The 24,892-nt window shown below is 41.1% G+C and overlaps 1 protein-coding gene across 4 annotated transcripts in view; it reads left to right on the top strand.

The window, feature by feature from the left end:
- Positions 1 to 987: 987 nt before the first annotated feature.
- LOC126214845 (protein roadkill) overlaps positions 988 to 24,892 on the top strand; it is a 344,850-nt gene continuing 320,945 nt past the window's right edge. For 2 of the 4 annotated variants that reach the window (XM_049941481.1, XM_049941479.1), the window contains exons 1-2: positions 988 to 1,151; positions 1,486 to 1,605. Coding sequence is in view for 2 of the 4 variants with exons in the window: in XM_049941479.1 (XP_049797436.1) it covers positions 1,598 to 1,605 (8 nt within the window). In the remaining 2 variants the exon portion in view is untranslated. Of the gene's footprint in view, positions 1,152 to 1,260; positions 1,380 to 1,485; positions 1,606 to 24,892 lie in introns of all 4 variants that reach the window. The other 2 variants (XM_049941480.1, XM_049941482.1) reach the window with 2 other exon arrangements.

A 24,892-nucleotide genomic window follows, 5' to 3' on the forward strand; every position in this document is an offset into this window, starting at 1 on the left:
CGTTTTAATTCATGCACAATGTCTGAGAAAAAAATTGCAAGTTTCGGTCGACTTGTCTTCCATTTCTACTTTCGACTGTATACCACAATCAATTACTGAAGAACCAGCTGCACTCTGAAATAAAGAAATAATTTCGTTATATATGATTGAAATAACTCAAGGCTTGATGAAAAAATATTATAAGAAAACTTTGGGGGAGCGAAAACATCCTTATACTAACGGTTTCGACACAATTCGCAGCTTCTGCATAGGATAAATGGGACATGCTTTCCATTCTCATTGACAACATTCTCCACGCAATCAGTAGCGTCTGCAGTGGGCAAATCGAGCACGGATTCCATGACAGAACGCTAAAAACAAAAATATGGACCTGTATTACATCATCATTGCTTAGACCTATGTAACCCATTTTTGTCCGTACGAAATAAATTCACAAAAGTAAAAAGCACACACATAGCAAGGAAATTAATTAGCTACCTCAAATGGAGAATCATCATTGTCACTCAAAATCCAAACATGTCGTCGAGGCTGTTTATTTGGTGGCATCAAATGTGTCGGAAAGTCAAAAACTGATGGCACTGCTTCGGGTTTGAGACGTTTCTTCCATGTTCCAGGTCTCACTACGTAATCATTAGGATTAAAATCTTTCCGCTTCACGGAAGTAATCCACTTCTTTAGTAGCTCTGGGTGCTTTAGAGGAAACCTGTTCAAAAACATCGAATTAGTAAACGCACTAAGTCTGTGTAAGTCACTTTCCTTACTCCATCGCTTCGTACAATTGAAAGTGGAACAAGAAATCACAATTTCGATAATCCTTAATCCCTTGTACACCTCACGGACCGGGAGAAACTTCTAGCTAAATTCGAATATGGCGGGCAATACAGACGACAGTAATCAGCTGGTAGAGCCATCTATCGGTAGGTCCGGTAGTTGAGCATCCCTCATTTCGCTAGCTTTAGACGCCTGTTTCTTTCTGTGTGCTGTCTCTGGCCTTATCGCGGGACGAAGCTGGGCTCTGCTGGGTGAGGGGCGAATTTCGCCGAAAAATCAATGCATTGCGAGTTTGATTCACCGATCTGTGAAATAAATTCGATGCGTTGTGACAACGTGCAGTGACATTAAATGTGACGGCGAGTGTACCTGCTAACAAAGTGAGTAAGCCGCAGAGGAGGTTATCTTTTGTCTTTTGACGCTTGACAGGGTTGAATGTCCTTGAATTTTTTGGAACAGTACAAGTAACGAATAATCCGTGTATTACAGAATAATAGAAAGCTGCAGTTTTCTGTAGACAGCAACACGTTTCTTGTGCCTGTCGCATCATTTTTACTCAGAAGCAAAATAGGGAATTGTGTCGTCTGTCGACTGCTGTCGATGTCAAGGTTGTGTAAATAGGTGTTTAATTCCATATGCTCCATAAAATCCGCCATTCGCCTGTTCTAACTGATACAAGGCAATGTGTAGTGATTTATTCCTTTGTCCTGTTAGGATTTCGGCGAGTGAGTAATTCTACACGAACAACGAAATTGCAGATCCCTAGACGCCAGCTGACCTTGCATCAATCGTACTTGACCGAGTGCCATCCGATGAGAATTATTCTATGTTCCGGTGAGTATGTGATAAATTTTTCGAATGTATTGTTCTCAAATCCTTATGCCCTCTGTATGTTTTCGCAAAAGCGTGCCGAAATTTCGGTATGAGTTCTCCGTCCCAAATTCTCAGCCGTCGCCCCTTGTTCATACCAGCTCGAAATTTCTGTTCAGCGTAACAGATATTTTCGTATTGGAGACGTAATTCATTTAGTAGCCTGCGTATAACAAATTATCCACTGCAAAACGTAGCGCCATACAGTTTGAAAGCTTAATGACAGAACAATTTTATCTGTCACAATACTTGGCTCAGGTATAGTATTTCTGTGTATTTATTCCTGACAAATTTGTTAGTAATCGTCGTTTGGTATAGCAAGAACTGGCGTACATATTTCAACCATGTGTATGAAAGTTTTGTCGCAAAGGTCATTAGGTCTGCATAATTTCTTAAGTGATTCAGAACAGCTTAGGCCTACCATGTTAGCAAACTTGTTAAATTCATTTATAACATAGTAGGCTTTATGTATGAGAAACTTTTCCAATTATGTGTTTATTTTTATTTCTGTGTGTACTCCGTGTAAGATACTGTCCTCTGACTGTTAAACACAATAGTATAGGACAAGTCATTTACAGTTCAAAGATATTTATCTGTATATATACATTTGTCAATTTTTTCGTATTATCCACAACTATTCAGCTTTGGGAAACAGTTGTGCAGTGGTTATTACTCATTTAGAATGTGAACTAATTTTGAGCAATCCAAAAATGTGACTGTTGTGATAATAGTTCTGGGAGTATTAGTCATCGTATACATTTTCAAATTACTTAAGTTGTACGGCTGTAACATTTTCATCCGTTAGTGATTGTGTTGCTTGATATTTATGATGCAGCAGTGAGGTTAATGTGGAGTAGTTATTGGTCACAGAGCTTATGTTGCATAAATTGATTGCTCAGTAAAGGAAAATTGCATGTGATCTTTATGGGTGATTTAATGACTCACTAAGAAAAGAGTTTTGTATTCAGTGGCTTTTTATGCACTTTATATATAGAAACAGAAATGTTTTGTGAATATGATACTCCTTGTGTAACTGGATAGCATCCTAATGTTGTTGCAGAGAGAGAGAGAGAGAGAGAGAGAGAGAAAGAAAACCTCTTTGTAATCAGTTGTGTGTTGATATCAAAGAAATGTTAGAGAAAAAATGACTGTTAATTTACATAAGTGATTCGATGTATTGAAAGGTTTTATTAGAAACTGCTACCATTCACAAAATTTGTTGACAGCCGCTGCTTGTATTATTTAATGAAGCAGTGTGTTTGAGGTATCAACCTAATCTTCAGGCTACAAAAGTAATACAATGTTTAAACTGCACGTAGATATTAAAATTACCATATCTGGTTAAATCTGAAAAGCTTAGACTGTGAATGAAATGAGGTATGAAAGTGTTTCTTCCAGTTTAGCCATCATTTACGTCTAGTAATGTTAGTTTAATGTCCACTTTACAGTGCTGTTGTTGTGCTGCTTGTGCAAGGTTGAATATTTCAATACACATTCATATCCTCATCCATATTTAAGTTGGCCACGTTTAGTGTAACACTTAAGAATGCCATCGCTGTTCTTTTTTAAGCCAGTTTTGTGCCTGAGCTCTTGGCATATAAGCTTGTGTTCCACTGTTGGGGAACTTGGCATCAGCAGTTTAAATCTTAACATTCCTTCTGCCCTTGACATTTATGTGGAGTTAATAAACCATTCACATTTGGATCTGGTATGTAAATAATACATGTGTGAAATAAGATTATTTGTGTCTATGAATAATATATATGGATGTGTTCATTATGAGCAGTTCTTGAACATTTTGTTGGCTTTCCTCTGTTGTTTCTCTCTTTAAAAGAAATAAATGCTCTACAGGAACCATTTTGAACACTTTTTAGGCATACAATGAACTTTATAATAAATTTGGAAACAAAAAAACTGTTTAAGCATGAGATAATTTTAATTAGTGAATTCATAAACAATTTTTTAGAGATTTCACAGTATTTTACTACAAACAAGCAAAGGTAACACAATTGTTTCCTTTCATGTTAGTAGCATTTCATTATGTTGCTTCTTGCTATACCGTGTTGTGTTGTCTTACAACAACTCTGAGGCTCTTTGTACTTGATTGCCACTCTCTGTTCCTGCAAAACTTTTCTGCTTTTTGCCTGAAGAAGGAAACATGTTACCTGGGTTAGCACTCCTGTTATGTTTTGCTTGTTTCTCCGTCTGCCAAAGAAATAGGCTAATAATAAATTAAAAGCACCAGTTTGCTTTTGTTCTACAATATTATTTTTATTGCTAACCGGTTTTCGGTTAACGAGACCATCTTCAGACATTTGCTGAGTATTATCACCAAAGAAGTTAAATGTTAGCAGACAACAATGGAAGAGAAGTAACACATCTAGAGTGAAGTAGAAACATTCAGTGAGTAACATCTTTGCAATGAAATAGTAAAAACTCAGTAAATGTCTGAAGATGGCCTTGTAAGCCGAAAACCGGTTAGCAATAAAAATAATATTGTAGAACAAAAGCAAACTGGTGCTTTTCATTTATTATTATAATGTTGTTCTACCAAGAACCGACGGAAGATTCTGTTAATAAAATAGGCTAATTCCTATCTGTATACTTTGGTAATGTTGTTCTAAATATAATTTTCTGTAGACAGTCTGTGGTACGACCGAAGAAGTTTGTAGTATTATACACGTGTCCATTGTGCTATACAGTATTCTTTAATAGTTAAAAAAATAAAAATTTCTAGGCCATCTGTGAACCCCTATTGGGTGTCTATTTACTGGCAATGTCATGTTTTGTTTAAAACAAATATTATAGTTATGTGGAATTAAAACCCCTGAGGCCACATATTGAGATACATTGTAGAATAATTGGCAGTGAAATTTTACAAGGGATGTCCACTTCCTGATCTCGAAATTTGTTTGTAACTCATGTTTCTAGCAGGCTTGGGAAGTTTCAATAACATAACAGGTAATTCTGCAGCTACATAACTACTCGGCAATTCACACGTAAGTGCCTGCCAGAGGGTTCATTGAACCATATACAGACAATTTCTCCACTGTCCCACACTCAAACACGACACAGGAAAATGAACAGTTAAATGTTTCTGTACAAACTCTGATTTCTCGTGTTTTATTACAATGATCATTTCTCCCTGTGTAGGTTGACATCAACAAAATATTTTCACATCTTGGAGGAGAAAGTTGGTGACAGAAATTGATGTAAAGGTCTGACCTCAGTGAAAAATGCCTTTTTTTTTTTTTTTACCACCCCAAGTCTTGAGTCATATCTGTGATACTCTTTCCCCCATTTTGCAATAATACTAAATGAGCTGTGCACCTCCGGACTTTTTCAGTGCCTTCCATCAATCTTGTCTGCTAAGGATCCCACACTGCACAGCAATATTCTAGCAGATGACGAGAAAGTGTAGTGCAGGGAAGTCTCTTTAGTACACATATTGCACATTCAAAGTTTCCTGGCAATAAACTGTAGTCATTGGCTTGTCTTTCCTACATCATTACTCATGTGGTTATTTCAGTTTAAGTTATTCCTAACTTTATTCTTTAGGATTTAGTTGAATTGACGGCCTTCAGATTTGTCATGAATTATCGTGTTACTAAAATTTAAGAAACTGGTTTAGTTCTCATGTGGGATGACCTCACAATTTTCTTTATTTCAAGTCACTTGCCTTTTGTTATACCATACCGATATTTTGTCTAAATTGTTTCGCAGTTGGTTTTGAACTTCTGATTACTATCAGAAGGTAGATCACAGCATCAAATGAGAACAACCTAAGAGGGCTGCTCAGATTGTCTCCTAAATTGTTTATATAGATTAGGAAAACCATAGGGCCTATAACATCTGTACATTAGATCTGTAATGTAGCCAGTGGTGTAATATCATCTTCATTTTGATGGCTGGAAAATTTTTGAACCTTTATGTAACAACATTAATATACCATTCTGGAGTCTGATCAAACTTGGTTGTTCAGAGAAAAAGAAGTCATTTGTGTGGCAAATATGCATAAGCGTGTAGTAAATAACTTAACAATGAGCTTTCATTTTCCGATTTTCTCATAGCTTGGGGTTTGTGTTATAATACATGATGGAAGTAAACAGCTAGCTTCCGTGGTAACTTATTTTTGGCTATGCGTAGTTCAGTATGTCACCACAATGTAGAGTATCACTTTTAAAATAAACCTGTAATAATATTTCAACTCTGTGCAAAAGTGTTGTACATATAGCACTAAAATAAACTCTCGTAAGCCGTAAAAGCGGAAATAGAAGAAAGGGCTGTTCACACACAACAAATAATTCATATCATCTGCAACTTTTTTGTAGTCCTGTCTTCCTCAGTTATGTGTAATATTATGGTGTATTGATAATTTTTATTTTTTGGACCATCTGATTACAAATGAATGAAACACAATTTTCGTGCCATCTGCATTTTGCCTTTATTCTCTGCAAGGCATCTGCAGTGGCCTGGAATGTGTACATATTCTTACTCTTTAGTTTACATATTGGGGTAATGTACCTATAGGTTACAAACAGTTCTGGAGGTTGGTTTTTGCTATGATGTAGTAGTATTTTAAATTCTACTTAAAAGTGTGTGTGTGTGTGTGTGTGTGTGTGTGTGTGTGTGTGTGTGGGCACGCGCGCGCTCTTAGGATGAAGGGAGGGGGAGGTGTTTTTGCTGCTTGTGTGAGAGGGATGATTTTTATCTTATCATTTCTTTTATTCATGTTTAGGTACTGTTTTTTCAAATTTAGCATCTTAATTCCATTTAGTAACTAACGTCGTTCTGCTCCTGATTGCAACTTTTGTGTCACTGTAGAACTGTTTTTAACCTTTACATTTGTATAACTTGGAATTAAATTGTCCTTTTTGCATATTTTGTCGTATTTTATATGCTGTATTGTCTTCTGGAGTCTCAGATGTGTTTTCTTGAACTTGTTGTACATATTGACAGGATTACAAAAGTTGAAAATGTTAATACCGCTATGCCAAGCATTCCCTGTCACTTGTACAAGTTCACGAAAATACATCTGAGACTCCATAAGACGATTCAGCATATAAAATTCAACAAAATATGCACAAAGGACGATTTAATTCCAACTTATATAAATGTAAAGGATAAAAACCATTCTACAGTGGCACAAAAGTTGAAATCAATTGCAGAATGATGTTGTTTATTAAATGAAGTTTTAGAAATACGTACATATTCCAGGCCACTAAAGATGTCTTGCAGAGAACAAAGGCAAAAAGCGTATGGCACGAAAATTGATTCATTCAGTTGTGATCAGACGGTCCGAGAAGTAAAAATTATCGATATACTGTCATAATTCATATCATATTTTCACCACAGCTAAGATTCACATCTTAGTTGAATTCATCAATAACATTTCAACACAAAAAGTGTTAATGTGATTTCTGTGTATGTGTATCAGTAACAGAAATGTCAATATGCAGCCAAAGAATAATGTGAAGGCAAGCTGATCCATAAAATATGATCAATTCATATCTTAGTGGCACGAAGATAAATATAGCAGCCGGCCTCTGAATTGTTTCGATGCCTTTCGTCAATCTGACCCTACGGGGGGTCCCGAACACTCGTGCGGAACTTGAGAATGGGTCGCACTAGTGACATACGTGCAGTTTCCTTTACAGATGTAGGTGACAGGTGTTCACGAGCTACTACATATTGTTCTCGTATTGCTTAATTCCAACTTGATACAGGGATACGTTGCCAGCATCTACTCTTTACCACGAGCAAGTGCAACATGTGGACGTCCCTTTGTAAAGTTTGGCCAGAGTGGCTCACGAGCTATTGTTTTGTGCCGATTTTGAATATTCGGTGATCTTAAAATTTCAACATGTACGTCTACATACATATTCTGCAAGCCACTGCACGGTGTGTGGCAGAGGGTACTATCTAGCAGTAAAGAGTCATTCCCCTTCCCGTTTCACATACAAATAGAACTAGGAAAAAAAAGTGATTGTCTGTGTACCTCTGTAGGAGTCCTGATTTCTCTTACCTTATTATCCTTACACAAATTGCACATTGGCAGCAATAGAATTGTTCTGCAGTCAGCTTCAAATATCGGTTCTCTAAATTTTTGCAATAGTGTTCCCGAAAAAGAACGTTGCCTTCTCTCGAGAGATCCCCATCTGAGTTCCCGAAGCATCTCCGAAATACTCGCATACTGTTCAGACTTGACGGTAATAAATATAGCAGCCGGCCTCTGAATTGTTTAGACGTCTTTCGTCAATCTGACCCTATGGGGGTCCCGAACACTCGTGCGGAACTCGAGAATGGGTCGCACTAGTGACATACGTGCAGTTTTCTTTACAGATGAACTACACTTTCCTAAAATTCTCTCTATAAACCAAAGTGTACCATTCACGTTGTGTACTACAATCCTCACGCGCTCGTTCCATTTCGTATCGCTTTACAGCATTACACCCAGGTATTTAATGGATGTGATTGTGTCAGTCAGCACACCACTGACGCTGTTTTTCAACACTACGGGTTTGTTTTTTCTACTCGTGTGCATGTAGAGCTAGCTGCCATTTGTGACAGCAACTAGAAATTTTGTCCGAGTGATCTCGTATCCTCGTGCAGTCATTCAGTGACGACAACTTGCCGTACGCCACGGCACCGTCAGCAAACTGCCGCAGATTGCTGCTCACTCTGCCTCCCGGATCATTTGTGTATACAGAGAACAGCAGCACTCCTAGCACACTTCACCGGAGCCCTGCTGACGATAATCTTGTCTCATCTCGGAGGACAACGTACCGGGTTCTCTTACGTAAGAAGTCTGAGCCGTTCACATATCTGAGAATATATGCCACACGTTCGTACCTTCGTTAACAGCCTGTGGTGGGGCACTGTTTCAAATGCTTTTCAGAAATCTAGAAATATGGGCTCTGCCTGTCGTACTTAGTCCACAGTTCACAAGATATCGTACGAGAAAAGTGCAGGCCGAGTTCAAAATGAGTAATGCTTCCTAAAACCGTGCCGATTTGTGGACAAAAGCTTTTTGGTCTCCAGGAAATTTATTACGTGTGAACTGAGAATAGGTTCGAGAATTCTGCCACAAAACCGGTGTTTAGGATATCGGTCTGTAGTGTTTAGAGTCTGTTCTTTTATCTTTTCTACATACGGGAGTCACCCGTGCTTTTTTTCGGTCACTCGGAACTTTGCACCGGACGAGAGATTTGCGATAAATGTGAGCCGAGTAAGGGGCCGGGGCCTGGCGATTCTCCGTGCCGGAGAGGGATGCGTTATACGTACGGAAAATTTTAATTCGAGTATTGTGTTCGGGAATTGTGGAAGTTAATCCTAAATTTGCTCCGGTTACTAACCACAAATACCATTAAGGAATACGTGCGTACCAATACACGTGTAGGAATCCTTAGAGCCCCAAAGTGGCTTTTTCGACATGTCGTAGAGAATTATAGAGGGGCAGTAAGGCTGCAGTACAAAAGGCAGTTTCAAGTGGATGTAGACTGGAGTAGTTCTGTAGAGGTGGAGGGATTTGCACAGGGTGATAATAAATACAGAGCTAAATTCCAGTATGAAGTATTAGGTCATTTGGACGACAAAGGTACAGTGTAACGGTGGAGGATATTCGTTGGCCAGTGATTCGTGTGTTTTCACTGGACGTGTTTCTCTGCTAGCCATTCTCTGTGGACCCGGCCAGCTCTACAGACTGCACAGTCTGCATCCGTGTGAACTTGCCTTTTCTACTGCAGCCTTACTGTCCCTGTACAGTTCTGTGTACATTTCCCTTCAGTATCAAAATTACGATTGCTCGAAGCCTTAGAATTTGTTCACGTATAATATGGCATTTTTGCCAGACAGAAAAACATTTAGATTGTAGTTACAATATAAAATCCTACAAGCAAACACGTAGAGCATTTTTGCAGTATATCGACCGTGCAGTCGCCAGCAGGAAGTCTTCCAGTCCGCCGATGTCTGGTCTCGTGGGGCTTCCTTCTGTGGTGTCTCTGACAGTCTGCGGTTCCCCGCAGTTACAGTGTGGGCGCGGTCGCTTTCCCCGTCAGTATAAAAAATGTGTGCATCTGTCGTGTTGCGTTCTATTGACGATCGGTGTTGACCGCGTTTTGTGAGAGTCAAATCCCGGTGGTTTTTGCACGAAACACGGTAATTATTTTTTTGTCGTCCTATCTGTTATCGAGTCTCACAGTATTACAGTTTAACTCGTCTCCCACAGCCACTCTTTCCATTATCGTGGGTGGTCCTCTAGTGTGGACAGTTTGTATCGTCGACATCTGGACTGTTCGGTACGTGTTTACTATGTGTAATTTTTTTGTATCCATTTGTGAGAGCAGTCGTGTGTCGTAGTTGAGGCTCAGTTCTGGCAGCCGTTCTATAGGTGTCGATTTCATAACACCGGCAACCACTCTCGTGGTGATATTTATTTGGACATCTATTTGCTACCCCAGAGTATCTCAGTGTTTCATTACGACAGAGTGCAGTGATTTATTATTTAGGTGGGAGTGAGAATCCACCATCTTGCTAGGGTACGGTTGGTCTCTCTGTTTGCAAAAGTATTTTTCCACTACTCACAGTTCCCCCACTAGGATTTCGTCTGACCATTAAGTTGGGGTACACTTTGTTGCTAGTGCCCAGCCATTGGAGTAAACAGACTTCCTCGATTTTGTTTCTGACTTGTCCACAGTGTAGAAGCTGAATAGAAATGGAGTGTGGACTGACCCGTGTGGTAGACCATTTTTTAATTCTCTTAGGGAGCCGGTTTTCGGTCCCACGATTAATTGTACCGGTCAGTTATTTAGTGTATTGGCAATTGGGTGAGCAATCGGTTTTCGAGGACTTGTGTGAAGGAGCTCGTATATCACACCTTTTCTCCACATTGTATCGTAGGCCACTGATAAGTCGATGAATGCAGCTACAGTTTTAAGTTTTCTTCGAAATCTTGCCTCGGTGTAGGTGGTGAGTGGCAGAACTTGGTCTGTGTAGCTTAGTTTTGCCCAGAAGTCTGCTTGTTCGACTTCAAATAGTCTTATACGTAAGCTGTACCTGTAACTTGCAGGTCACAGATAGTGACTAGCTTAGAATGTTTAAATTCTTGTGGTATATGGCAGGTTTGCATAATTTTCTGTGAAGAAATGAGCCATCCATAGTATTGTGTATTTACCACAGTTTACTAAGAATTCAGTGTACATATTTTCAAGCTCTGAAGCTTTTTCTGGTTTAACATGTTTAAGCACTGTTTGAGATCTCTTTAACAAGTAAAAGTAGAGGATTGTTTGGTTTCCATGTCTTTGATGTTTACAGTTGGGAAGTTGGGTTATCATTTCACCGTGATGGTAAGTACTGTGTCTTCTGGTGCTCTGGATGTCACTGCCAGGTGTGAGTCAGTGGCATTTGGATTATTCCTCTGCATTGGGGCTAAGCTTACTTAATAATGTCCGCGCTTGTCTACTCGGTGCCTGAAAATTCGGGCTCTGTACTGTTTCCACCCACATTTGCCGTCTTATCCCATCTAGACGAGGTAGTAGTTCGTCTGCTGTTTCTTGATCACCATTTTCTAGGGATTTTTGATACACCAGCTCACAGGTTTGGGACCAGCTGGGGATGTATCGCTTTTGTTAGCCTCTTGGTATGCACTTTTTGGCAGCCCTAATTATAGCACCAGCAATTCTTTTGTAGTTTATGCCGGTAAGAGGTATCTGACCTAAGGAATTCGCTAGTTCTTTAGAGAGTTGGCCTCCTTCAGATTCCGTCGTAAGTGGAAAAATAGACACGAGGGATTTTTATTCCTTCCTTTATTATTACTGTCAATGATGCTGGCACCCTGAGTAACGCTAAATGAACTAGCAGCAAATACTGGAAGTTGGACAATTTTGCGATCTTTTGACCGTAAGACACAGTCGCTGTGCCTCGAAAAGCAAAATGCCTCAGAATCTGTCTCTCTTTTTTTTCTTCTCAGGTTAATTCAACACCTATCCATTAGTTACTGAATCTACCCAGCTAACCTACAGTATTCTTCTGTAACCCCAGTTTTCAAAAGCTTTTCTTCTTTCTTTGTCTGAATTTCTGTTGTGCATGTTTCGCGTCCATGCACAAGGCTACACACTTAAATTTGTACAAAGTTTTTATAAATTTCTTCACTTTTGAGAAATCCTTTTCTGTCTATAGGCAGTCTATATCATATGTCCCCTCTACTTTGAACATTCAGTTATTTTGCTGCCCAAGTAGCAAATTCGTGTACAACTGTTAGTATCTCATTTCTTAATCTAATTTCTTCAGCAGCAGCTTATTTACAGATAATACCTTCCATTCCCCTTGTTTTGCTTTTGTTGGTGTACATTATATAACCTCTTTAAGAGACACTATACATTCTGTTCAACTGCTCTTCCAAGTCCTTTGCTAGCTTTGACGGAACTGAAGTGCTGTCCAGCAAACTTAAGAGTTTGTTTCTTCTGCCTGAAAGTTAATTCATTTTCCGAATTTGTCTTTCCTTTCCTTTATTGCTTGCCCAATATACAGATCGAATAACAATGGGGACGGGCTATAAAACTGCCTCACTCCCTTCTCGACCACTGCTTCCCTTTCGTGCTCTTCGACTCTTACAGTTGCCGTCTGGTTTCCGTGCGAATTGTAAATAGCCTTTCTCTCCCTGTATTTTACCCCTGTTAGCTTCAGAATTTTAATAGTATGTTCCAGTCGACATTGTCAGAAGCTTTCTCTACGTCTATAAATGCTACAAACGTAGGTTTGCCTTTCCTGAGCCTACTTTCTAAGATACGATGCAGGGATCTGTGTCGCCTTACATGTTCCTACATTCCCTAGGACCCAAACTGATCGCCTCGGAGGTCGCCATCTACCAGTTTCTCCATTCATCTGTGATAGTGAGTAACAATATTTTGCAACTTCGGCTTAACTTACGCTTGTCATGTTTGGACTTGGAATTACTTCATGGTTCGTGAAATGTGGTGGTAATTTGTGAGTCTCCTGTATCTTCCACACCATGAGGAATAGACATTGCTCACTCTCAAAAGCATGTCTGTAATTCTAAGGGAAAGTTCTCTACTCTAGGTGTCTTGCTCTGACTTCTGTTTTTCAGTGTCCAGTCAAATTCTTCTTGCAGTTTCATATCTCCCATCTCTTCTTTATTTGCTTTCTTTTGCCCTTCTATAGTATTGTCTTCAGGTTTGTTTCGATTGTATACCCCTTCTGTGTATTCCTTCCACATTTCCGCTTTACCACCTTTGCGCAGTACTGGCTAGCCGTCTGAGCCCTCGATGTCCGTACAGCTGCTCCCCTTTCCTCCATAATTCCCTTCAGTTTTCCTATAGGTGTTGTATACTTGTATCTTTCCCCAGTTACGTGCACTTACACGTGTCGGCACTTCCGTCTACCTGCTCTTGCTTTGCTTTTTTGAACTGCCTGTCAGTCTCATGTTTTTTAGATGTCTGTATATTCCCTTTTGCTTGTGTAATTTGATTTGTTTTTGTATTTTCTCCTTTTATCAATTAGATTTGAGAGCTTGTCCATTGTTGAAGGATTTCTGCTGGGCTTTGTCTTTCTGCCTATTCAGTCATATGCTGCCATCACTATTTCACCTCTGGAGGCTACCCGTTTGTCCTCTGTTGTGTTCCGTATCTGCATTTCAATCGATTTTTGCCCAATGCTTCTGTAGAAATACTCAGCGACCTCTGGTTCTTTCAAATTATGTGGGCCCCATCTCCTTAATTCCCTACGTTTTGTTAATTTCTTTAGTTTTAACTTCCAGTTCAGAACAAAAAATTTGTCATCACCATTCACATCTTCCCCTGGAAACACCTTCCAGTCTGAAATCTGGTTTATGTGTCATACCGTTATATAATCAATCAAACTTTGAGGTGTCTCCAGGTCTCTTCCACTTACACGACCTTCTTTCACGATTCTCAAATCGACTGTCAGTAACGATTAAAATGTGCTCTGTGCAAAATTGTAGCAGGCGGCTTGCTCCTCTATTCCTTTCTCTCAGTCCACGTTCTACCTTTTATTCCTTCTCCTACTTTTCCTACTGCTGAATTTGTGACATCCATCGCAGTTAAATTTTCATCCCCCTCAACTGTGTGAATATTTTAAGTCACCATTCATCGATTCAGTCTTTTCACCTGTGGAACTAGTTGACATTTAATCTCACACTACAGTCACGAGCGTCAACTTTGTCTATCGTGCTTATGACGATTGTTCACTATGTTGTTCATAGTAGTTTAACTGCATTCCTATTTTCTTTTTCATTATTAAACTCAGTACTGCGTTACCACTATTTGATTTTGTATGTACAACCCTGCAATCACCTCCCCGGAAATACTATTCTACCTGCCACCTCACTCCAATAATTCCCAGTATATCTAACTCGAATCTCTCTTTTTACTTGCAGGTCGAAAGTGAAATGTCGGTTATTCCATATCTCGAAGCTACACTGGAGCGCAGAACTCGAGCACAAAAGTAGCTTTGATGTTGCGTGTCACTGTAAAATAATATACCTCGAACAAATTTGATCTGTTACAATATAGTACAGAAGATAACCGAAAGAAATATGCACTGAGACAGACAGAAATGGTACTTGTATTCAAAGACAATAATTAGACTTAAGTTATTGTGATTCATTATGGTCCCCTGGAAATTACAAAGTGTGAGACACGGTTTTTAATAGGATGTGTGATCACCACAGATGGCAGTGTGTGCTCTGGAATATGCTCCCATTCTGGCCACGAGAATTTCTCCACTGGCACGGATGGTCGTCGGTGTGTGTGTGTGTGGATGTGCTGCAATGCGTCTCACGCTTGCTCGGTCGGGCTGAAGTGGGGGGAAGGGCAGATTGCTCAATTCGCCAACTATTCTCTCGTTCCAGAGGAAAGCTCTACCGCCTTCACCATTTGGTGCGGTCGTCTACAAAAATCGGTGTGACATTACGCTTGCCCACTCTGTAACTCTCGGACTGACAAGACGGACACGTGCGACGGTGCCAGACAGGTGGGAAAATGTAGTACGCCCAGGAACATTGTCGGACGAGGTCATTCCGGCGATTCGGGTGTTGCGGTCTGGAGAAAGGTGACAGTGGGTGGGCGCGCTGACTTGCAGATCTTTGATCGAGGTGCACTCACTGACGAGTATTGTTGTGACACTGTACCCCTTTCTCGTATCCGTCTTTTAGGGGACACTTTTAGCCCCGACTTCATGACTTCATTTTTACAGACGACAGTGCGACCACAACGAACAGTGCAGGTGGAGCAGCTCTCGGAATGAGAATATATTTGGCGAATCGACTGGCCTACCCGTCCCCCCGACTAGATTCCCTGCGAGTGAGCGTGGGACGTATCGAGGAGACGTGTTGCGGCACACCCACGTGCGTCACTGACCGTCTGGCAGTTGTAGACTGTGCCGGTGGAGCGACGGATCGTCCTTCCGCGAGAACTCCTCGACGACCCTGTCTCCAGAATGGGAACAGTTTTCCGGACCTCGCACTGCCGTCTGTGGTGATCTTACACCCTATGAAGAACTGTGTATCACTTTCGGTAATTTCCAGGGGACCGTAATGAATTGCAGATACTTCAGTGTAATTATTGTCTCTGAATACACGTGTCATTTCTGTTTATCTCATTGTCTGCTTTCAGTTAACTTCTGTACTACATTATAGTAATTCTTTGTACGTACAATCAAAGTTTTATCGAGCTGCATTACTCGAAAGTTACTTTTGTCCTTAAGTGTTCCACACCGGTGTAATTTATGTTAATTACAGTTATTAATTAGGATATTAGCACCTGGTTATGGCATTTATAATCAATATCATATAGAAAGATTAGGCGCACGAAACGTATTAATGTAATTAGAACACATTTCAGTTCTTGTATTTTGTGAAAATATTTTGTTTTGTGCCTCGGACAAATAATTGCAGTTACACTGCAATTTATTCTGAAACATCTTTTCATCACACTAAGATTAAAATGGAAACAGTGGTATGCCAGTTGTAGTAATGAATACCTCTGTGTACATTCTCGGACGTTTCGTGACGGCACGTGTCGAGGTGGTTAGCGGCCCGTGTCCTCTGACATTCGTGGTGGTGACTGCCTCTGTGCTACAGTTCACAGCTGCGGACGGAGCAGTGTACGATCCTCGAGCACGTGTCGGGATGCGTCTCTCTGACAAAGTGTCTCAACTGTAGTTGGAGTAACGAACAATGGCAGTAGAGTTTAAGCTAGTTCTGCCCACCTACGTCGAGCATTCTCGGACAGCCGGTGAACATTATTAGCTCTGTGCTGCAAATGTCGTAGCCAGTAAGAGTGTTAAATGTGACTGTAGCGAGTTGTTTAATGAATTTGTATTGCATTTGTTGAGGATTGATATCACCAGTGTTGGTGCTAAGTGACAAATTCTATATAGGCCAGTGAGAAATGTGAGTTGCAGGATACACGCTTTCTCCAGGTGTAAAGCCCGTGTACGCTCGTACTGCAACTGTCACTCGGAACCGCCAAACGTGCGACCTCTGTACGTGCCTCGACCTGCACAAACAGCCGTCATTCGTAAATCGGACTGTGGGAGGGTCTTTTGCCTTCCCTGCAAAATTTTCCCACGGCCTGTCCTCCCATAGAATGGCCTGTTTGTGCTCTTCACCTCGCAAATGGAATAATATCACCAACTGTTGTTGTTGTTGTTGTTGTTGTTGTTGTTGTTGTTGATGTTGCATAACTATGTTGTTTCCCCACTCAAAAGAAACACATATTTGGAATGAATGTACCTCCCATAAGTGTGGAAAGAATGACTGCCGAAATGCCCCTGAATACTCTGCAATTAGCATAATCTTACCTGCAGTAGAGATTTGTAGGCTACTGTAGCATTTTCCTCGATTCCTCTTAACACTGTTTCTCGAAACATTTTCCGTAGGCTTCAGAGGGCTAGTTAGTATCTGTCCTCGAGTGTCTTGCCAGTTCAGGTTTATTAGCATCTTTGACACACTCCAGCAGATCGAACAAATTTGTGACCAATTGTGACACCCTTCTTTCTAAATGTCTAGTATCTGTCGTTAGTCCAATTTGGCCCGGGTCTCTCACACTTGGGCAACACTGTAGGAACATTCTCCGCAGATTACTTGAAAATGTGTTTATTTGAAATGATACTGCATTATGGTATGTCTTGTGATCTCTCCATTATGTAAATAACATCTTCTCTTTATTGCATTCATTATATTTAATTAGAAATCAGAACAAGATACATTAAGTGCAGTTCAGCACAACGTGTCCTTAAAAGCATCTCTCATTGTGCTAACCCAAAGACAAGTGTGTTGGCTTGTTTTGAAAATGTTTACTCTATTTTCTTATAGCATTATGTCCTGGGGCCAACCAGTTGAAGTTTGTTCAGCAGAAATGAGCAATAAGGATACTGTACGTCTTGCTGAAACCTTCCTGGGAGTTCTCCTCACACTCACTTCCCGAAACATACACTGTTTAATGGTTTTTGTTGCTGATAGTTAAAATCAGTTTCAGTTGGACTGTCATGTTCACAGTCACAATACTAGCCACAAAAATAACTTTACTGTAGAATTTGTCTACGTGTCCGGGGTAGAATGTAGTTGTGTATTCTGGTGGTAATATATTCCTCAGGCTCACATCTAACATAAAGCGAGAAACTGGGAATCCGTACCAAACGAAAAGGGAAATAAAAAACGTGCCTCATTGTACACTGTTTCTGTGAAGTATCTGTACATGTGTACAGAAGACTTTGGCCGAAAGCTTACATGCAACAGTATTTTCTTTGTGCCTATCTGTAACTCAATGTGCCGTCTTTACAGTGAATATTGATCTCCCCTTTCTGTAATGTTGTTGATATTCCAACCTGGACTTTTCGTTGTTTCATTTTATCCTTCTTACTAATTTAGTCACTTAAATTTAGATAGCAAAGTGTGAATATCATTAAACATGATAGTGGTAATTTGCTCTGACTACAGTACACAAAGTTTTTATGTATACCTTGCTTTTTGTTAAGGTAGACTTTGACTGTTCCACATCCCTGAAAATTATCTTCCTCAATGTGATCTACTGAAGACGACGAACGAATAGCAGTAATACTAGCGCAGAAGGTGACCGCCGACAGTACGGACACGGCACCGGGCAGGTGGATGATGACACACTACTCGTGTTAGTGCTTACGTGCTGCTTTTCGGATCTTCCAAATGCTGTCAGCCGTGTTCTCAGTTTCCACGTCTGTCAATTAAAATGTTGTGCAACACATTGTTGTGCAAAAACAGTGCAGTCAGAATTTGTTATGGACTGATATTTCACTCCTTACATGTACAAACTGTGTATCACTCCTCGATCTCGTACGAAATTCTGAAGTTGACAAAGATGCGGTAAACTAGATTCTGTTTACATCGCACACCCGTACGGCGGTAACGAGAAGATACGCAGTAGTCTGGCGTTTGTGGACACCCTATCACACAAAACAGCTGACATTGTCAAACAGTTTATTATGAACAGTTTATTTTCTAAAGACTTTCTCTAAGTGAGAAAAATATTTTTATGCTGCGGTTTCACCGATAGCGACGGTCGACAGAAAACGTGAATGTTTTGAGCGGCCTCCTCTCTCTTTGCCCCTCTGTTAAACCCGAAGTGAATTAGATGTCACAAAAGTTGGACCTCATCCACTTTCAACTCTTATTACTCTTAAACGTCATTCCTAACATTCGATTATGCAAAATCCAGTTCGTAACTGAGAGGCAAATACGGGAACTTAAACATAAGAACTGGCGATCGATAAATAAACTCACAGCAACGTACGTGTGTTGTGCTACTGTAGTTTGTCCACTCGATACATCAAAGTTATTTTGTACAAAATATCAAACTACAATAATAAACAATTTTGCGCTCGCAAGTGCGAGAGCAGAGACGGACCCGAGGTGCGCCGGACCGCGATCGTCTCGGGTGGCCGGCACCGACCGGCCGCCGTACGGCGAGAACACTCTGCTGTAAACTGTGTCGATCTCGGTGCAGCCGCGGGCTCTTTCTCGGAAATGTTATTTGGAGGTTTTGCTGTCACTGGTGGATTTGAACTGAAGCAAATTATCTTCGAAGTTCCACCAATCTGATACTTTCAGGGGACATCTGAAATGCAGTTGGAAAAAACGAGGGAGGGTCGGATCGTAAGTCGGGAACTTTGCATCTGCACTGTACGACATTTACCACTAGACCACAAATGGATACGGCAGCTCGAGTGGAAGGAGGCATTTCCTCGAGAAACTCGAACCTCCTACAGTCGTGCAGATGGCCAGACTCGGACTGCTGAGGATCGGTCTGTTTAATTGGCACCTTAAGTGAATGACTCAGCTGGCCGGCTGTACCTGTAGGGCCTTAAAGTAGACAGTCTGTCCAGTTTCGAGCCAGTGGGCAGTTACTGCAGATTTATTTCGTTGCTGGAGGCAAAATACTCATTCTGGACTTCCTGCGGCTTTGGCCTGTACAGAATAGTCAGTTTTGGCAATTGGTTTTAGATTGTGCCAATTTGTGTGTATTGTTTATTTTATATAGTATCTGGAGTCTCATTAGCAAAAAATGAATCCAAAAATAAACTGTTTATACTGAAATGTTTGAAAATGTACATAATTTGTGGTATGGTATCAGTAAATGTCAGACTACAGTTTCTCTCATTACTGCCAGAGAAGTGTGTGATTAAAAAAACTGCTCGGTATTGTGTCTTTATCAGTTGCAGTGGTAGTACAGTACGAATGGATAAGATATAGCTTATACGTGTAAGGAAGGAAATATCGGGCCGTAACAAATTGTAGTTACACTTTTTCTGCACAATGGTGGACTATGTAACGTTTTAATTGACAGACGTAGAAATAGAGAATACGGTTGACAGCATTTGGTCGAGCACCGTGTTGTCGTCTAAATCTGTACTGTGACAGATCGCCTTCTGTCCTAGTGTTGCTGCTGCCCGTTCATTGTGTTCAATAGATCCTGTCTCTGAAGAGAAACTTCAGGGGGGGGGGGGGGACAGAGTCGAAGAATACATTAACGAAAGCCCAGAAAATAATAACCTAATAAGTGTACTTTACTAATAGCAGATTGCCACTGCAGTGCTTAATGATAGCCTTGTGCCATCTTAAGTTCAGTTGAGGAAATTACACAGAAAGCTGCTGCGCCCTCACTTCAGTTTCAGTATATAGCTGCTACCTGTCTGCCGTTAGTAGCTTACTCTGCTGTTCTGTTCAGGTCTATATGACCCGGAATTGTTACAGATGTTACTATTCATTATTTTCTTACTAAGATAACTTTATGAAATTTGGTGTCTTCGTATAAACGATACATGTATAAGAATATTTTAAGTAGTTTGGTCATAAACCTCGATAGTTACATATGTAATGTTCGGGTCATAATGATCCGACACAAGTGTTTTTACTCTAATATCAGATAATTTTTTTCTGTTATACTTACGGTAATAACGGTTATCTTTCCAGCTTACTCTGAAAAATGACCAAAGCCTATACATTTATAATAATGTGGTCGTTTCTCGCTTTTCCCACGAAACTGTTCAGCAGTTATCAATCATTTGTATCTCGATCGGTTCTGTCGAGTTTGAATTGTGGTACAATGGCAATTAGATCACCGGCCGATCGTAAGACGGAAGAATTATTAAATTCCTTAGAAGAAGAAGAAGAAGAAGAAGAAACAGTTTTAATCTGCCAGGAAGTATCGTATCAGCTCACACTCCGCTGCAGAGTGAAAATCTCATTCTGGAAACACTTCCTAAGTTTGAAGATCACAGAAGTAGTGCATCCTAAAGCAAGTGTTTAGACGAGTGGAGACATACGGCCTTCCCTTCTTAAAAATGGGAGTACATAATGGCAGTTAGACTCAGCAGCACAATACGGTTCCCTATCAGCTTTAAATACCATCAAGTGTATCCCAGGGCTTATAGCATGTAACCAGCAGAATAAGTGAAGTAAAGAGTTCATTTTGAGCAGTATTTTGTATATCAGCTCAAAATGAAAAAGGAGAGATGTCAGATATTGACAGGGAAAATATTCTCCGAGATACTCGGACACGTCATCTCGAAGAAACATTTCCCGAGAGCGTAAGAATGTCAGAGAGTGGTCAGGTGCGTCCTAATACCTCGAAGGCGTGCCGATCGGGTCGGAAGCGGTGACGAGAAAATGTAATAAACGTGTGTGCAAAACACACATTGCCCACCTGTGTCCAAAGTTGGAGGGGGTTAGAGTAAAGATTATAAACAAATGTCGATGCTTTCAGGAGAAACTGCTTGTATTGAAAACTGTTTTTTCATATTTATGAGTTTGTCACTGTGTGACTGCAGTCAGTAATGTAGTCGGTGTTACGCGTGAGAAAATTTCAGATGCTCTATGGCCACACAATGGGAATTAACAACTTGCAAGCAGAACGGTAGTTGGAGCTAGACAAATGAGACACTCCATTTTGGAAATCGTTAGGTAATTCAGTGTCCCAAGGCACACAGTGTCAGGAGTGTGCCAAGAATAAGAAATTTAAGGTGCCGCTTCTCACCACGTACAGCCTGAGAACGGCGGTGTTTGTGTAGAGTTGTCTGTGCCCACAGACGAGCAACTCTGTGTGAAATAACCACAGAAATCGGTGCGGAATGTGTGGCGAACGTATCTGTCGAGGCAGTGCGGGTGAAATGTGTCGTCCGTGGGCTGTGGTGGCAGAATGCGGCACGGTGCCTCGGCTAAAAGCGGGATATAGCCCGGGCTCGTGACCGTATCGGACGGAAAACTGTGTCGTACGAGCCCCAGTTTCACTCGGTAAAAGCTGACTGCAGGGTTCGAGTGCAGTGCAGAGCCCAAAAAGTCGCAGACCCCCTTCACCGAGGAGCTGTGAGATGTTGGGGCTCTGTAATTGTGTGGGCTGTTTACACGGAATGGACTGTGTCCTCGAGTCCTACTGAACTGATCGTCGACTGGAAACGATTGTTCGACTACTTTGAGACCGTACATTTCCAAACGGCGACGGAATTTTTACAGACGACAGTGTGCCACGTCACCGGGCCACAATCGTTCGCAACTGGTGTGGAGAACATTCTGGACAATTCGTGTGCTATTTGGCCACGCTAAGTGTCCGATACGAATCTCGTCAAAAATTTACGGGACACGATCGAAACGCCAGTTCGCGCACAAAATCCCGTATTGGAGACACTTTTGCAATACGGGCCGGTATAGAGACGGCACGGCTCAGTATTTCTGCAGGGGACTTCTAACTTTGAACTATTGCCACACGGACGTGCTGCACTGTGCCGTTCAAAAGGAGGTCCGACAAGATATTAGGAAGTCTCCCGCAGCTTTTGTCTCCTCGGTGTATAACGCACTGCTACTTGCCGTGTAGCCGGCAGACCTTTTCGATCCCCGAATCCAGATATTTGTATAATTTGTAGAAACAGTGGATAATGAGGTGTGTTTTTTATTTTTCGTTTGGTTTTTTGGGATTGCCAATTTCTTGCTGGATGCTGGATGGAAGTCTGATTAAAATTGTGTCCCCACAATACACAGCTACGTTCTACACTGGACGAAGAGGCAGTCTGTGCGAAAGTTATTTTCGTAGCTTGTATGTGGACTATGATTTCACAATTCAGATGACACTGATTTGTCTTATCGACAACACGAATCATTAAGGAGTAACCGTACTGGGAAGTGGGCGTAAGAAGTACAGAATCCTTAAAGAAACTTATGCGAGATGTACAGTTACTTTACACAGTAGTCTCGTGGCTTGCTGCTGCTGATCGACACGCTTTATTTACTGTAGATACATTGTCCCAGAAGATAGCTCCGTAAGACAACAGAGTGAAAATATGCAAAACGAGCACACACAGTTTTCTTTAGACCAATAAAGTAAGTGATCCTTTTAAGGGCATAACATGCTGAACAGGGCTCCTATATTAGTTTATCCACACGTTGACAGTATTTTAATTTTTGCAGCTGTACCTCGACGAATCTTACACACTGTGCTTCCTCGGATGTACGATTGTGGTTGCCTACTTTTGTTGTTGACAGTGTTAAGTTCACATTGTTAGCTTTCTGATTTGATTTCAAAAGGACCACTGCTGCCATTCCAGGGAAGCTTTTGATATATGGCACTGCAGAATAATGCAGAACATTAGATGTTTAGACCAGATAACTTACGAAGAGGTACCAAATCGATGTGGAGAAAAATGAAATTTATGGCACCACACGAGTAAAAGAATAGATAGATTGACAGGACCTGCCCCGAGGGGTGAAGAAGTCGTCGTATCGGTAACGGAGGGAAATGTGGCGAGCAGAAATTGTAGTGGGAGTCCGGGGGAACGTGGGCTGCCGGAGCTATTAGAGGATGAGGGGGTCGCACTGGGTGGAGCCGCATTGCACCAGTCTTCGGGCTGAAAGTGACGAGAATTCTCCTGTGTAGGGTTCAATTGCAGTAGAGCTCGTATCCTTGCCCGAATCCTCAGTTTTCATCTTTCTTTCGTGTACGATTTCAGATACGTGTGACGACTGTGTTTCGGTAAAAAAATGCAACTCGGACGAATCGAGCATCTTCGGCAGCCTCTTTTTCTATAACTCTTTCCTGTCAGTGTAATCGAACAATCTCGAGAGGTGGACAAAATTATTTAAAGTGATGGCAGTTCCCACTTAAAAATGTCGCATTGTGCAGACTGTCGAGCTCCACTTAAGAAACGTGTTAGGCAATTGGAAATGTCGGTTCAGATGTTAATCGGAGAGTAAATGACTGCAGCAGAGAAGATAAACTCAGTTACTCGTACAGAAGAGCAGAATTCGACGTGCGAGATTTAGCGTAGAAAGCCGCGCAGATCGGAAAGGAGTGGAAGTACCACATTTGACGTACGTCGGAGACTGACACTGCGGAGTGAGTCTCAAATTTTAGACATTTCGGAAGGAGACTGTCGAACTGGAGCAGTCTTATCTTAGCATAAATGTGCAAAGCCGTAAGCTTTATTTTTGTCCATCACTGTGTGCTAATGTGATTTTAGCATGTGATCATGGAATGTCAGCACAGTAACCAATTCAGTTTACTCATTAGGCTCATCCCCCTCTATTTCCATGGGAAGGAACACACACACGCACACACACACACACACACACACACACACACACACACACACACACACACACACACACACACACACACACACACACACAGCCAGACAGACAGACAGACAGAGAGAGGGATGAAATTCAGTTCTCCATGGGGCAAAAACAAGAGGATTGACTTGTGTTTTCACCATGAAGCTAAATTATTTTTAGGAGGTCATTAGTATTATCCCTATCTCTTAAGACAGCAATACTGATTATGTATGTCATTAGTAATTAAATTTTTTTCATATATTAACACAACACAATGTTGTGCGGCGGGGGGGGGGGGGGGGCCTTCAGCTTTGAAATGAATGTATGAACATCATCTTTCCCACATTGTCCAACCACTACACACATACTGTGTACTGCCCATCTGTGGCAATAAAAGTTAAATATGCCATATATTTCTAATATCTCGTGGAAATGCCTTGTCAGAATTGTAGGTAGTTCCTGCAATAGAGCAGAAATTGCTTCATCGTTGTCTTCGCGACACGAAATGAACTGACAAACAGGAAAATAGTAGCTGTGGAATTGCTACTGCAGTACTGTAGGGCCTTCATATCATCATCATCATCATCATCATCATCATCATCATCATCATTAGCTGTGTTGAGAACTGTAGGATCACACAAAGGATTCTGCCTCATTTGATAATTCTCGTCTTCCACGATTCTGTCATTTTCTTCTCAGTGTGATCTCTTTCCTTCTTCAGTCCACTTTGTCCCTCGTTTTTTTGGGACTTCGTTCTCTGACCTCGTATGCCACTTGCATACTTTGCGTCTGTATGTGTCTCTGTCTTCAGTTTGTACCGGATTCTTTTGTGCTCATTCTGGGTCAAGTTTGACTTGTACATACGTCAGAATTCTGTCGACAAAACTCGTCGGTGGTAGCCTGCCGACGTGCCCAAAAAACTTTGACCTCTTTTTCTGACATCTGCTGCTAGATTTGACATCTTCTCTGTGTTTTCCTAGAATGTAATATGTACCCTCTTCTGTCACCTTTTGAATAACAATTTTCCTCATAATTTTGCATTCTTTTTTCCGGTTTTTATCTCGAGTGTTAATGTCTCGATTACATACAGTATTTGGAGCGTGAATACTGTGTTGTAGAGCCGGAACTTTGTGTGAA

The sequence above is a fragment of the Schistocerca nitens genome, chromosome 12 (genome assembly GCF_023898315.1).
Source record: "Schistocerca nitens isolate TAMUIC-IGC-003100 chromosome 12, iqSchNite1.1, whole genome shotgun sequence".
In the NCBI taxonomy this organism is placed as follows: Eukaryota; Metazoa; Arthropoda; class Insecta; order Orthoptera; family Acrididae; genus Schistocerca; species Schistocerca nitens.